This window comes from Callorhinus ursinus, unplaced genomic scaffold, assembly GCF_003265705.2.
Source record: "Callorhinus ursinus isolate GAN/ISIS: 27379988/994484 unplaced genomic scaffold, GSC_fseal_2.0 scaffold7, whole genome shotgun sequence".
NCBI classification, from domain to species: domain Eukaryota; kingdom Metazoa; phylum Chordata; class Mammalia; order Carnivora; family Otariidae; genus Callorhinus; species Callorhinus ursinus.
Genome location: NW_027397069.1, coordinates 7,112,688 through 7,129,290, shown reverse-complemented (window position 1 = coordinate 7,129,290; position 16,603 = coordinate 7,112,688). Strand labels below are relative to the sequence as shown.

Genomic DNA, 16,603 nt, shown 5'->3' with positions numbered 1-16,603 from the left:
GTTCCTTCCAGCTCTAAAGTTACAGAGCTTTAGAGGATGAAAAGTGTTGTTTTATTAGTTATGACATAGGAATTCAGTGGAGCATTGTGGAAAATCTTTGGCGCCAGATGGATTTTGGTTTGATAACTTGCTCTGGTAGTTACTTGCTTTGTTACTTTTCTGAGCTCCCATTTGCCCATCTGTAAAGTGGTGATGATAACGTGTATCTTACAAGGTCATTTGAAGGGTTAGAGACAATAGTGTTGGTTGTTTAGGATAATCCAAACAGATAGTAAGAACTAAGTCAATTGGTTCTTATTATTAATTAATAATTTATGTCTCTATAGCTGCCACCTTTGGTTTTTCTGAGATTATGAATATTACTATGAATATTATTAATTTATTAATTATTTACTGGTGAGGTAGAAGCTGGTGTCAGAAAGTGGAGGTGGAGATGCCTCGTTGGCTTCTTGATAACATCTAAAGTCCTTAGCATGAATGGCATTCAGGGTTCTTTTTGGCCATCTGGCACCTACTCCCACCCCTCCCCACCTTGAAGTGAGTGTGAACCCCGTATTCTCAAAGTTTCTCTTCTTTCCCTACCTCCCTCCTCCCTGGACCCTCACGCATGTTTCTGTGCGTTTCTGTCTCCTGCATAACAACTTTGTGAAGCCAGGGACATTGGATGAATGAATGAATGAATGAATGAGGGAGGGAATGAGTGAATGATTGAATTATTTTAATCATTATCAGAGGAACAAAAATGTTTGTGAAGTTAAATGGCTTGAGAGACAGTCATGGAATGCCCTGTGCTAGGGGCTGTGGAAAATAAAATGAGATGTAGCACCTGTCCTCAAGGAGCCCAGCAGTGAGAAAAAAACATACACACTGTTAAAACATGAGCAGACACAATTGGGACCAAATGTGCAATAAGGTGAGGGACTTAAGAGTCCAAAGGAAATAATTTTTTATTGAAGAAATTAATGATATGCTCTTCCTACTTGTGTAGGAAACATGGAGGTCATGAGCACTGGGCTGTGGAGCCAGACCACTTGGGTACACTCCCAGCTCCATCACCCGCCAGCTCTCTGATCTTGAGCAAATTGCTTAACCTCTTAGTTTTCATGGTTAAAATAGAGTTCATAATAGAACTTACTTTGTAGGGGGTTTAGGAGGATTCCGTAAGTTCAATATATGAAAAACGTTAAGATCACTGCTTGCTTGGCACATAGTAAGTGTTATGAAAGTGTTAGCTGAAAACAAACAAAAACAAAATAACAAAAAGAAAGTGTTAGCTATTTTATTATTCCTTATATTTTTAGAATAAGACTACAGAAAACTATTTTTCCACATAATTCTCATCCTTATTATTTTCAGAGTCATTTATACTCAACAAGCATCCATGCTAGATAAAAGGATTGATTTTTTTATTTAAATTCAGTTGATTAACATATAGTGTATTATTAGTTTCAGAGGTAGAGTTCAGTGATTCATCAGATGTATGTAACACCCAGTGCTCATCACATCACGTTCCCTCCTTAATGCCCATCACCCAGTTACCCCATCCCCCCACCTCCCTCCCCTCCAGCAACCCTCAGTTTGTTTCTTACGGTTAATAGTGTCTTATGATTTGTCTCCCTGCCCAATTATGTCTTGTTTTATTTTTCCCTCCCTTCCTTTATGCTTCTCTGTTTTGTTTCTTAAATTCCACATATGAGTGAAATCATATAATTATCTTTCTGTGATTGATTTATTTTGCTTAGTAAAATACCCTCTAGTTCCATCCACGTCATTGCATATGGCAAGATTTCATTTTTTTGCAAATGGCATATCAGATAAAGGGCTAGTATCCAAAATCTATAAAGAACTTACCAAACTCAACACCCAAGGAGTAAATAATCATACACTCACACACACACACACACACACACACACACACACACACACACACTGTGGAATATTACACAGCCATCAAAAAATGAAATCTTGCCATTTGCAATGACATGGATGGAACTAGAGGGTATTATGCTGGTGAAGTAAGTAAACCAGAGAAAGACAAGTATCATATGATCTCACTGATATATGGAATTTGAGAAACAAGTCAGAGGATCATATAGGGGAAGAGAGGAAAAAATGAAACAAGACGAAACCAGAGAGGGAGACAAACCGTAAGAGACTTAATCTCAGCAAACAAACTGAGGGCTGCTGGAGTAGAGGGGGAGGTGGGAAGGATGGGGGGTGGCTGGGCAATGGGCACTGGGGAAGGTGTGTGTTGTGGTGAGCACAGTATGTTGGTAAGACTGATGAATCACAGACCTGTACCCCTGAAACAAATAGTACATTATATGTTAATAATAATAAAGATTTCATTTTTTGACAGCTGAGTAATATTCCAGTGTGTGTGTGTGTGTGTGTGTGTGTGTGTGTGTGTATTCGTATATATATTCATATATACATCTTCTTTACAAAAGACTAAATTTTATTTATTTATTTTTTATTTTTATTTTTCAAGATTTTATTTATTTATTTGACAGAGAGAGAACAAATAGGCAGAGAGGCAGGCAGAGGGAGAGGGAGAAGCAGGCTCCCTGCCGAGCAGGGAGCCCGATGCGGGACTCGATCCCAGGACCCTGGGACCATGACCTGAGCCGAAGGCAGCCGCTTAACTGGCTGAGCCACCCAGGCGCCCGAAAAGACTAAATTTTAGATCAAGGGATTGAATTTAAACTTGCAGCCCGTGCCCCTTTCTACATGAGGCAGCACTGAGAACAAAATTGTTAGCCTCCTCTTTACCTGTGCTTTGTCAGCTCATACCTTTGTACCTGCCTTCTTTTTACGGATCTTTTTTTATGTATCCTTGATAAATGTGCAGAACTTTGAAGTCTTCATCTAGCATAGTATCTACAGTTCACCTCTGGTCCTGCTTCTTTCTCTAGGAGCAGAAGTCATTATACTCCCAATCTAAAGATCTAAATATGAATAAACAGTAGGCTCTAGATCTTTTCTTTCTTTCAGGAATACTTTGAATGTCTTACGGCTTTTTTTTTTTTTTTTTTTTTTATCACCCTAAACAAAATTTCTAATTTTTAAATGGTTTAGAAAACAAACGGAGAGATTTTATGAAACCTGATTCTGATTACTTCTGCATTAATTAACTTTGATATCATCATTTAGTTTGCTAAGTAACTGAACTAGTGAACTTCTCTGAGTACACTGGAATGAGAGTAACAACAGTTAAGCAGAGTAGCACTGGACATGGCCCTGCATGCTTGCAGAAGTCGGCTGAGCTAAATTTAGAGTCACAGTGATGACAAATTAAAATGAGAGAATTATATAAACTACTATTACTTGTCATTACTCAACACCAAGCATGCGACAGTGACTGCATATTTTGTATGTTGTTGATTGTAATAATTTCTTTGTATGTGGTATTTTACTTTGTTTAAATCAGTTAATGTCCATTTGTAAAGATGAATATGCTTGAATTTCACTTATTTTTCTTTGCACAGGAGTGGGCCAGGTTCAACCAGTCTATTTTTGGCTATGGAAAGGCTGAGAGCTTGATTAAAAAAAATAGTAATATATTATTTTCTTTTGGGTGACAGAATTGATATTAATTTTGTACTTGTTTATATTAAGAGATATATAATTAATACTTCAATGGTTGTCACTGTAGTTATATATAAAACAAAAGTATGCTGTGACTGGTGGTTGAATTTCATTTTTTAGTTGCTTTTTTTTTTCTTTTATAGCTTTTCACCTCTGGTTCCTACATCTGGATTGTAGCCATAAGTGGACTTGTAAGTGTGATTTCCCCTCCCCCTACTCTCTCTCTTTTCTGAAGCAACTTTAGGAAAAATGTCATGTTTGGACTTGGGTCACATTCAGTTGTCTCCAGCTTTCTTTTAACCATCTCAGTTCTGTCTCAGTGCTACTCCTTTATTAATGCAAAGTTTGTGTCAGTTTTCAAGGTAATTTTAATGAAAGTTTTAGCTGAGTTTCTTGTTAGTGTTTTTAAAAATTACCTTAATAGTTGAACTTATAATAAGAAAAAAATGACCAAAAAAAGTGAAGTTGGATTTACTAAAAATAACGAGAGCTGTAAAGAGACATTGTCATGCAAGGGGAAAAATAAGGTGAAATGGAAAGTCAGGTGGACTGGAACTGGCAGGAGAATCATCGGGTATGTGGCCAGGGAAGGCAGCAGGGATGAGCTGAAGGGCTGGGCAGCATCTTCACCCATGTGCTAGAATGTCTTCATCCCCCCCATCCCCCCACTGCTCTTTTAAGTTTAATTTAATTTAATTATTTTATTAAGCATTTGTGTTAAACTCTAATGAGTGTATGAGATATTTGAAAAGAAATCTAGAACATGAAGTTGAGCTTTATTTTTCATTTATGACTTAAATTTGCACTCCCAAATTTATATAAAAATAAGTTTATAATTAGTGTGTATGGAATATAGTTGTAATTTCTTCCTTGGGAAAGACTAAGAAAATTGCAGAAGGGCTTCATGGTGTTGTGTATAACCTCCCAGAGGAAGGATTTGGAAATAACTGTCCCCTCCCCTGAAGACATTGTAAGTGAGTTACCATGAATCTTAAGCAGGCTCTGCGCCCACCGTGGAGCCCAACACGGGACCCGATCTCACGAGCCTGAGATCATGATCTGAGTGGAAATCAAGAGTCAGATGCTTAACTGACTGAGCCAGCCAAGCATCCCAATAACAAATTTTTTAACATAAAAATCCCTTGTTTGATAAGAGTAAGTAGAATTGCACAGTATTTGGAATATAATCCCATTAATGAATTCCTCCTACCCAATTGAAATTTCACTTTTTACAGTGATTAATTCAGCCAACATTGACCTACTGTGAACACAAATCTGATCAATCTTCATATCGGTTTGGTTATTCATTATTATTCTACCAGAATTGGATGATACTGTATTTACTTACAACGATTAATGTCAGTGACAATCATAGCCAGTTTTCCTTTATGCTATACAATAACGGTGCTTGTTTGGAATTTAATGAATATTTTATTTCTGACTTTTTCCAGATAACCATGTTTTTTAAATGAAGTATTTAATATAGTACACTTTAAATAAGGATAATTGTAAAGGAGGATATTAAAATTATTTGTGAATGTTCGGTTTACACACTTCTGATTATAGAATCAGAGTCTGAGATCCACAAAGCCACAACTTGTCCCAGATGTCTGTTGCTCAACGTGACTTCTCCTCTCCCCATATATATCAAGTGACTTCCCTTTTTTTTAAATGCTAAATAAAATACTAAAAAGAAAATAAAAATTCTTACTATCAAAAAGAAGTGCACAGATGGTATTCAGTGTTCTGGGGGAGTGTTAGGAAACCTAATGAAATTTCACCTTTCATCATTAAAACCAATAGTTCTCCTGACATACTATGTGTGTTAAGGAAGTGATTTTATTTCAATCTGGCAATTACGTGTTTTTTAAGAGAAAGAGCTTTTTTTTTTTAAAAAAAAGACATTTGTGTAAAACATAAGTCATGTGCATCTGCTGTCATAGAAACCACAAACTTTACTCATGCTTTTCTGGAAAGCTGCCAACTTCAGATTTATTTTATTTAGTTATCGGTGGATTTATTTTGGTTAAGTTAGTTTTTCTCTCTCCTTGTGTCACTTATTCTTCCATGATTATAAATGTTTCTGAATATATAACTTTAAAATACTTCACTGATTAGGACGCCTGAGTGGCTCAGTCAGTTAAGCGTCTGCCTTCAATTCAGGTCATGATCCGAGGGTCCTGGGATTGAGCCCCGCATTTGCTCCCTGCTCGGCGGGCAGTCTGCTTCTCCCTCTGCTCCCCGTGCCCGCCCCCCCCCCCACCGTACTCTCTCACTCTCTCTCTCAAATAAGTAAATAAAATATTTTTAAAAAATAATAAAATATCTCACTGGTTGAAAGGAGAGAGGTTGATAGATGATAGTCAGGACAGTACTTCTAGATAGGAGCCCACTTTCTGTGTTCAGTGATGTCAGAGAAGAATGAGGACTAAATTTTTTTCCCAGGTTGAGAGGGGGAAGGTGTGTAGCTTACCAGGGGCAATACTAAGTTAGTTGCCTAGGACAGCTATCCCTCTTCAGTTCCATTTTATGATCCATGAGAGAGTCCACCTACTGCCCAGAAAAGGTAAGGGGCATTCACATTTACTTAAAGATTCCTTTGAGATTATTCACATGTATCACTGATATGTGTTTTATGTTACGTCAGTCCTCCTTTGGCAATTCTGGTTTTTAATACCACCATTTAATATTTAAAATATGACTGTTTCAGTGAAAGACCACAAAATTGTAATTGGAAAGCTTGGCGACAGCGGCCAAGGGAAATGTCTCAATTTAAGCATGAACTTTCGAAGATGTTCATATCTCCCTGCTTCTGCTATCCTCTCATTATCATGTTTGACTGTTCTTAGTGTCTTTGGTAAGAGACCTTCAAATATCGGGGGCACTCTTCACATAGTCACAAGTTCTCTCGTCTTGTTACACGTTAATACTTCTTTTCCATAAAGAATGTGTCTACTTACTGAACTTTAGGTAAGTTCTTTTTGTGGTTCTGCAGAGAGCCTTCAGGCTGTCCATATCCCTGCGCTTCTTCATTTTCTGCCATTTTATGAATCATAGTAGTGAATCATCATCACTGAGATGTACCCTAATTCTCGAAAGTTGAAGTCTCGGGCCTGAGCTGATTCTGGGATAATTAAAAGAGAAAGAGCCTGCTTTTGCCTATTTTCTTTTTACATGTCACATATTTATCATCATTCGGTCTTCTTTCAAGCTATTTGGGGGCGAGTTAACAGACAGGCCTGTATTTCTCATACTCCAGGCTTCTCCATCTGAACTCCCCTTCGCAGCCTGCCCATTTCCTGCATTCATTCCCTGTTCTGTACAATATATCAGGCTTTGATTATCTCATGATCAAGCAACCTTAATGTAAAAAAAAAAAAAATCTGTCCTACCCAATAACAAGATTAGAAACATATGTTGACACCAGATTATTTAGGAGTCTGAATGTGGTTTGAGTTTGTATTTTTTTCTGTAGGCAGTGGGGATCTTTAAAGCTTTTTAAACAAAAAACTTCACGACAGTGGGAGATTATAGTTTTATTAGGGTTTATAAATCATAAAAAAGAGGAAGGGAAAAGTGAGCAACCTTGTAAGAGTCAGGATGCCTCATTTGTGGACTGTGATTGCTTTTTTTTCTTCCACCCACAATAGTTTTAAGGAAAAAATATAAAACATTGTCTTATGGTAACTGTAAAAGAAAAAGCATCAAGCAGAACCTTATGTTGTTTGGCTTCCCAAGTCATGGTGTAACATTAAGGGGAAAACTTATGGAACTAGCATAACGTGTGGAAATCCAAACTTCTGTGGCGGAAGTTCTAGAGCCCTGAATGAGAATGGTGTGTTGGGTCCTCTGGTCCTTCCCTTGCTTTTCATGTCTTTTTCTTCTCTCCATGCTTCCTTTTCCTTTTTCTTTCTTCCTTTATATTTCTTCTCTGGATTGACCAAAAAAACAGTACAGTAGAGTGGGTCAGAGAACTCATCTGAAGCCCGAGGTTTTCAGTTGAACTTCAGGGATTGAGATTAGTTCCAGCAGTTGCTTGACATGACAGATGTAATAGAAAGTCAAGGCTGGTTAGAGCTGTGAGGTTGGAAGACCACTTTAGTGGTGGGAAGACGACAGTGACTTCCCAGGAAACAGCCACATGTGGAGGGTGTTTCACCTTCTTACAGTCAACGTGGCGTTTATCGTTCTGACACCCAGTGGAGTGCTTACTGGTCCGTCACACATCACACACACACATTTTCTCTCTCATGTGGATCCGTTCGTTCCTTGTCTCTTATGCCCCATTCCTTCCCGTCCCCTCTCTGCCCCCATCTCCCATCCGACCACAGGTAGCCAGGACCTACTGAAAGAAGCCTTCTGTACTCTGCCATGGCATGACAGTTGTAACTCAGCCCGGGGCTGACAGGACAAATGTCCTACTAGACAGGTATCCACAGGGCAGGAGTGACCAGTAGACTTTAATTTTTGCATGTTCAGTTTAGAATAAATGAAATTGTTATTATTGCCAGTGTCTTGATAAAGCTGTCACAGAAGTGCCTTATAAAATACAGGTGTAAAATTTTTATTGCTGCAACTTATCTTTTACCTATAGGTAAAAACCTAGCCTCTTCCCATTTCTTTTTTAAGATTTTATTTATTTATTTGAAAAGAGAGTGAGAGTGAGAGAACATGAGCGGGGGGGGAGGGGCAGAGGGAGAGGGAGGAGCAGACTCCGTGCTGAGCACAGAGCCTGATGTGGGGCTCGATCCCTGGACGCTGAAGGCAGACACTTAACAGACTGAGCCACCCAGGCACCCTCCTAGCCTCTTTTCAAAGCCTTTCAAAATTTGGCTTCCTCACGTACCAATCTAATCCCTGTGTACCATATACTTCAGAGACACCGACTAAGTTTGACTCTTTCTGAACATCTTTTCCTTTCTCAGGATTCTGTGCCATTGTCCAATCGCTAATTTTTCTTTAACAAACACGTGGCACTTACTATGTACCATGCATTTGTGGTGGTAGATGTTATTTGTTCAAATATTTTTGTTTGTTCAGAGTATTTGCTGCCCCTCTCTACCAGGGGCCTCCCTGCAGGGCCTCTGCATGATCTGTTACCATCAGGCTTTACTCTGTGACTTACATTAGCCACTAAAACATGAGCAGAAGTGATGGATGCTTCTCAAGCAGAAGTTCTAAGAGCCGTTGCATGGTTCCACTGTTCCTCTGTTCCCTTTGCCATGAGAAAAGCATGTGCTAGATAGAAGCTACTCCTTCAGCCCAGACCTCGGAATGAAGGAGACACATGGAGCATGGCTGTGGCCAGCACGTAAGATGAGTGGGAAATCAGTGTTTGCTTAAAGTTGCTGGAATTTGGATCACTTGTTACCTCAGAATAGCCTAGAGAAGGCCAACTAATACAGCTCTTTTCTAAGCACTTTATAAATATGATCTTATTTAGCGCTTATAAAAACCTGGGGACTATTACCCCATTTTATAGATGAAACTAAGGCACAGAGGATTAAGTAATTTGCTAAGAATACAAGCTAATAAGTAGTGAAGACAATTCCAATGCAGGTCTCCTAGCATTAGTGTTTATGCTCTTAAGAGGTAGATTTGTATAACCACGTGCAGTTTCTTCCAACTATATCCCTTCTTTCACCATTAGATCTCTTCTTTTCCTAGCAAAATCTTACTTATTTAAGTCCTGACTCTGAAGCTTTTCTGACTCAGCCCTGTCTTTCATTTTAGGAATTATATACTATTCTTTATAATCCCCAGTGCCTAGCACAATGTCTGACATTTCATCTACATTTTATAAATAATTATAGAGTTTCAAAATTCACTATTCATAAAATTCACAAAATATTTTTCGGTGCTACAAAACACTGTAATACTTTGTGATTATCCAGATGCTTTCAGTGTGTACTGCCTTACTAGGTTCTTGACACAATCTCTACCAAGGTAGAGAAACTGGGCTTCCCATTTTAAAGGTTTCAGAGATGGGGTGGCTAAAGTTCAGATTGCACAACTGATCTATGATGTCACCAGGACCAAAGGCCAGGCGGTCTTGTCCCAGTTCATGGGTCCAGTGCCTCCCACTGTACCTTTGAAGGTGCTCATCCATGTCTCTTTCAACCACAAGACACATACAGAGCTATTCTGAGATCTTCTCTCAACTACACCACCAAGATGAGAGGCCCTGTTCATATCAATGTAGACAGGATTCTGGAAGGAGATCCTGGATATGAAGAAATTTTAAAAGTACCCAGAAGTGCCGAAAGACACATCTCAACTTTCTGTAGCCTTTGTTATGAGTTTTGTGGGCTGACCAATATCCAGGAAAACATTATCCCACTGACAGCCTCTACGCCCCTCTTGATAAGAAGAATCCAGCATAGAGCTATACTTGCTCTTCTAGGAACAAGATATTTAACTGGTCCTCCATATAGTGGATTAAAAATGCAGCTCAGTCCCCACCTTTCAACAAACAGTTCATTATTGCCTTGTGTTTCTGGCATTATCATGTACAAGAAAATGAAATAAAAATGGCCTTGAAAAAGTGTAAAGGATGATTTAAAATATATTAACCTGGTTCAGTAGTGCTGCTGGTCAAAGAAAGATAAGGATGAGGTCACCAAGAAAACACTCATACTTGTAAATTTTAGATGATCACTGGCCGATTATCATGACCGTTGCAGCGCAGAGCATTATCCCACAGGGTCTTCACATTGTTTTCCTATCAAGAGATGGAAGGTCTTCAGTCAGTTTTGGTTATCTCTTTAAACTGTTTTTTGGTGTTTTTGTTTTTGTTTTTGTTTTTTAATAGAAGCATCCAGTGTTCCTTCATCTTTGGGACTGGTTGTGTTGATATTTCTCTTCTATCTTGACGATAACCTGTGGGAAAGGACAATGCCTGTGATTTTAAATTTATGAATTATAAACAGTGGCACAGCTTATTATCAAAAAGTTCTCCATGTTAGCTGGGAACATTTTCAAGGTATTAGAAGTTTTTGTTGCTGAAGATTGTTTTTAGTCTGCTGAAGTCCCACCTCTTTTATAAAATAGAAAAGATTTATGTATCTACAGATGTCTAGATCTTTCTAGATCTTCACATTCACTTTCTTAGGAAAACTTTTTTTCCTTTTATTTAGTAAAGTGTTATTTATATACAACAAAATTCAACAGTGGACATAGGTTTCTACTTCTTTCCAGTAAATACCTAGGAGGAGAATTGCTGGGTCATATGATAGATGTATGTTTAACATTATAAAGTAATACAATATGATTCTACCAAGTGGCTGTACCATTTTCCGTTTCCACCATCAATACATGAGTTCCAGTCAGTCCACATCCTTCCTTACACTAGCCTTGTCAGTCATTTTTAACATTTTTAGTCATTCTAGTTGGCATGTAGTGATACCTTGTAGCTTTATTTTACATTTCTCTAATGCCTAGTGGTTCGAACATCTTTTCTTGTGCCTGCTGGCCATTTGTATAGCTTCCTTTGTGAGGTATTTGTTCAGATATTTTACACACTTTTTCATTGGGTTACATTTGTCTTATTATTGAGTTAAAGGAATTATTTTTATATTCTGGACATAAGCCCTTTGTTGGATATTTTTGTATAAAAGTTATCTGAGTCTGTGGCTTGCCTCCTTGTGTTCTTAACTGTGTCTTTCAGTGAACATAAGTTTTTAATCTTGATTAATTCAGTTTTCAATTTTTAAAATAATTTCTGCTTTTGATATCTTATTTAAGAAATCTTTGCTAATCCAATGCCACAAAGATTTTATTCTGTATTTTCTTCTAGAATATAATAGTTTTTGCTATTACCTTTAAGTCTAAGATCCCATCTGAATAATTCTTGTGAGGTAAGGGTTGAGATTTATTAGCATCATTCCATCATCATTTATTGAAGAGACTCATTGCTCCTTTCATTACCTTGGCACCTTTGTTGAAAATCAGCTGACTAGTGTGGGTCTATTTTGTGACTTTCTTTTATAACCCAGTGATTTACATGCCTGTCCTTATGCCAGTACCATACTGTCTTGAGTACTTTTGCTTTATGTTAAGTTGAAATTGGGTAATGTAAGTTTTCCAGTATTGTTCTTTTTTTCAAAACAGGCTTAGCTATTTTTGAAACATTGACTTTCCATATGCAATTTTAAATCAGCTTGTAATTTCTTCAAAAAAAAAGCAGTTAAGATTTTATTTGGGATTCCATTGAAACTATAGACCATTTGGGGAGAATTGCCATTGTGATGATTTTAAAATATGCCCACAAATCCTTTTATAATTCAAGAAATGGAGTTTAATTTCCCCTCCTACAGTGTAAGCTGTACTTAGCAATTCACTATGGCAGAAATGGTGGTGTGTGACTCCAAAGAGCAGGTCATAAAAGACACAGATGCTTCCATCTTGCTCCCTCTCAGATCATTTGTTCTGGGGCAAGCCAGCTGCCATGTCCCAAGGACAGGGAAGCAGCGATATGGAGAGGTCCACATGGCAGTGTGTCAGCAGTAACTTGCCAGTTGTGTTTTTGAGCCACCTTGGAAGCTGATCCTCTAGTTCGTCTAGTCCAGTCAAACTTCACATGAGGGACGGTAGGCTGATATCTTGACTATAGCCTGGTGAAAGACCATGAACAACAGCCACCCAACAAAGCTGCCATTAGATTTCTGACCCTTTTTATAAACTGTGTGTATAACCAGTGCTTATTGTTTTAAGCCACTAAGTTTTGAGTAATTTGTTATTCAATAATAGATAACTAATATAGCATTTTAATAATATTGGCTCTTCCAATCCATGAACATGGTGTATTTTCACATTTATTTAGCAAGTCTTTAATTTCCCTTTACAGTTTTTAAATTATCAGTGTATAGGCCTTGCATTTCTTTTATTAAATATATTCCTCAGTATTTGTGGGTTTTGATAGTATTTTAAATGGAGTTGTTTTTATAGTTTTTATCCCAATTGTTTGTTGCTGGTATATAATGCAGTTGATCTATGTATATTGCTATTATGTCCTGCCATTTTGCTATCTTTGTTTATAATCTTTGGTAGCTTTTTTGTGGATTCCTTAGGATTTTCTACATGCATGATCATGTCCTCGGGAAATACGTTTTGTTTATATGTTTTACTGTTTTCTATTCGGTGCCTATTTTTTTTCCTTACGGCACTAGCTAAGACCTCTAATACAATGTTAAATACAAGTGGATATCCTTGTCTTGTTCTTGCCTAAGAAAGCATTGAGTTTTTCACCTTTGAGTCTATAAGTGCATAAGTCATTCCACATCTTCACATTTATTTTTAGTTTATTATTTTTAGAACATTGTAAGAAACAAGTTTCAATATAAGCCTATTTTCTCTTTAATCTTAGTTTCTTGAATCAGTTTATGAAAGTGAATATAATTTTAAAGGGGGATGGTCTCCTTGTTAAAAGGAGTACTAAAAAGTATTTACATTTACACACCTGACTAAGGCTTTTTCCATGTGCTAGAGACTGTAGTTGTCTCCTTGTGTATCTTTTCCTTAGTAGCAGAACTTTCATCTTATTTGGGGCCGGAGTGCCTCCAACTAAAAGATCACACTTCCTTTGCATCTAGGTATAGCCACCACACCAAATCCTGGCATCCTGTCCAGTGAGCTGTAAGCCCACATGCTGGTGGGCCTTCTGGTTAGGCTCCTAAAGGAGCGTTTTGTCCTTCTGTCCTTCCTTATTGTCTTCCCGCTGCTGCCTGGAATGCAGCTAAGATGGTTAGAGCTTTTATAACATGAAGGAGAATAAACTTTGGTTGTATTTAAGCCATTGTTATTCATAGTTTTCTGCTTTACACACTTAACCTGATAATCCTGATACATGATTTTCCAGAAGGAAAAGTTTAGAGTAGCCTCCTAAAAAATAATCTGTGATCAGTCTAATTAATTTTGTCCTTATTCCAGTGTAACCTCCCAAGAATCAGGATATCCAGTGCTTTAATTAGATCTTTAAGATGGTAGTAAAAGATGAGAGCTCTAGGAAGTCTATCTGAATCACTTTTGCACTTGACAAAGAATGAGATTGCAAGACTCTTTCAATGAGTGCTAAAGCCACATGATTCTGTTATGAAAAGAATAATCATTTCATAATTAATCACAAATGGCAGAAATAACTCTAGGCATCTCTAATTTGCATACATAGTAGAGACTATGTATGAGAGACTATGGGTGAAAAAAAGATAATTCCAAAGTTTCTTCTTTCTTTCTTTAGCATTTTTAGTGAAGAAAAGGAATATGTAAATGTAAGGTCTGTTAAGAGCAAGGATTTTCTTTGTTTTGCTCCCTGCTGTACCCCAGCATTTAGAACACAGCCTGGCACATGATAAATGTTGAGTAAGTATATGTTGAAAGAATAAACATTGGGTGAAAAGCCTCAGTCTGGTTTCCTCCAGACTTGAGTACATATGAAGTCTGTATGATAGGGATTGTTTGTTCCCTTGGCTTATCCCTGTCTTGCAGAGGCAGCACCTTCTCCCCAGGAGAGCAGCTCCTTGGGTTTATCCTATTATCTTATTAGGTGATAGGTTTCTGAATGTTGGCACCATGGTTTCCAGGACCCTGGCAGTGCAGTTTGGCATGCAGATTTTTGTTCAGCAACACTTGCCTGCAAAAAGATCATCCAACACCTGGATGTCATTGCCCGGTCATGGTGTCTCACCTTTGTCTGCTGTGGTTACACGCTAATGTTAAGCAGGACCAGAGGGCACTGAGGTTTACTCTCTATAAGCAAGAGGGTCTCACCTATTTCCTACCCAGCAGAATAAATTCTTTATTTGCCTGATGAGTGTTATTTCATGATTCCCTTTCTAAAAGGACTAATAATCTGAAAACTCAGAATAAGGGTGTAATCGCCGTCCATGTTTATTAATGGCCTAAGGAAAACAATTTTCTGTTGTTTTACATTCTCAGATTTACGAGGTAACGGCTTCTGTTGGCTTATGGGGAGCTCCTGGCACTAACCCAGGGCTGTGGCCTGGCTCTTTGGGGTAGGCTTTCAGCTGCATGTGGCCTAGATTGCTCTCTGGTGTCTTAACCTCTGGGTTTCTTTTCCTGGGCCGGGGTTCCTGATCTCTGCTGCTTGAATGCTCTGATTCTGGCTCTAGCTGGCCTTCCCAGAGACACGCCGCTTGTTTCATTTCACGTATCTGGTCATCCTGGATCTCACTCCTGGCCTTCCCAATACCAGTGCTACTGCTTTGTCCCTTGTCATTGGGCCTGTCAGCTTGACCTTGGGCTTCCCGCTCTGAGGGCGACTGGAGCCCCTCCCTTAGTGTTTCCCCTGGCCTCTTGACATGCAAATCTGAGCATATGGTCTATTTTTAAAGCCTCTTTTTTCACGAACTGGGGGTTTCGAGAAAACTCTCATTCAGAAGTCCCAATACATGACAGGTTTCTGAGATAATGAAAATTAAAGTTAAAGGTAATGTATAAATGTAACAATAATAATAAGTGATACTCTCTCAAAGCTCTTGGTAGTAATGAGTTATAACTCAGGGAGAATTTAATGCAGTCATTGTTATCCCATCTTGTCATACTAGAATAAGGTGATGATTATCACATATTTATAGGAAACTAAACTGTTTAAGCTCTTCATATTTTAGTCCTTTATGAATACCTAACGCTTACGAATAGCACTTTAGTTCATTGACAACTTGAGGTCATGCTGGTGTACCAGAGGCATAGACAGGTGAGCTCTACCTTTGTGTCATATGGGAAAGTATAAGTTAGCACCAAAAATGTGTCTCTTGACAACCTCCCAGTTTCCTTTAAAGGAATCTAAAATAATGTATTTTTTTTTTAGATTCATTTGCCATTTTCCCGGCAAAGACTTAATGGGTTCTTACTATGTGGCAGGCACTGTACTAGATGCAGAAGCCAAACTGATCAAACCAGCCACAGTTCTTCCTCTTCCAAAGCGTACATTCAAATAGGAAGTGAACCCTTAGGATGAAATTCAAGCAAATGAGCACAAAAGCCCTATTTTATCCCTGCCAGAATTTGCAGTAGTATATTTGTTTATTACAGGGGTTATAAATTATCCTAATTGTTCACAGGCTGGTCCTACTAAAACTGAATACATGAATTTGGAGAGTGTATACATGATGGTGGGGGACAGGGGTAGACATGGGCAGGAGAGTGAAAATCTTTAGCTTTCATCAATTCCTTGAAAGAACCTATGACCTACTCCCCCACTCTCCAAATTAAGAACCCCTGCTAAATTGTGAACTCCCTAAGTAGAAGCAACAACTATGCATTTTCATTATTTTTTCCTAATTTCTTTAAAAAGACATATTATGTAAAGCAAAAATAACAACATATTGCTAAGATTATAAGTATATAGGTGTAATATATAAAGTAGCATTGGATGGGGGTCATGTTAAGTGGGACTGTATTCTTGGAAGGTTCCTATATTTTACTTGAAATAATTCAGTATTAACTCTAAGGTCATGTGGTAAGTTAAAGATGGATATTGTAATCCCTAGAGCAAACACAGAAATATACAGTGAGGTATTGCTAAAAACAAAACAAAATCCAGTAAACAAATTAAAATGAAATACTAAAACTATTGGTTTAACATAAAAGAAAATTGGAAAGAAGGAACAAAGGAACAAAGAACAAAAAAACAGATGAGACAAATAGAAACCAAATAGCAAAATCCACCTGTATCAGAGTAAGCCCATTAAATCTGAAGAGCTAAACACTCCAATCAAAAGGCAGAGATTGTCAGTCTGGAATTAAAAGCCAGAAACTGCTATATGCAATCTATAAGACACACTTTAGGGGTGCCTGGGTGGCTCAGATGGTTGAGCATCTGCCTTCGGCTCGGGTCATGATCCCAGGGTTCCGGGATTGAGCCCCACATCGGGCTCCTTGCTCGGCAGGGAGCCTGCTTCTCCCTCTCCCTGCTTGTGTTCCCTCTCTCTCTCTCTCTCTCTCTGTCAAATAAATGAATAAAGTCTAAAAAAAAAAAGACATACTTTAAACACAGACA

General features: G+C 38.1%; 1 protein-coding gene across 4 annotated transcripts in view; it reads left to right on the top strand.

Annotated features, from left to right (window-relative positions):
* The window catches only part of UBAC2 (UBA domain containing 2), a 168,413-nt gene that overhangs the window by 104,901 nt on the left and 46,909 nt on the right, over positions 1–16,603 (top strand). For all 4 annotated transcript variants that reach the window (XM_025874646.2, XM_073894374.1, XM_025874647.2 and 1 more), the window contains exon 6: positions 3,732–3,779. In XM_025874646.2, the coding sequence (XP_025730431.1) occupies positions 3,732–3,779 (48 nt within the window). The remainder of the gene's footprint in view (positions 1–3,731; positions 3,780–16,603) is intronic.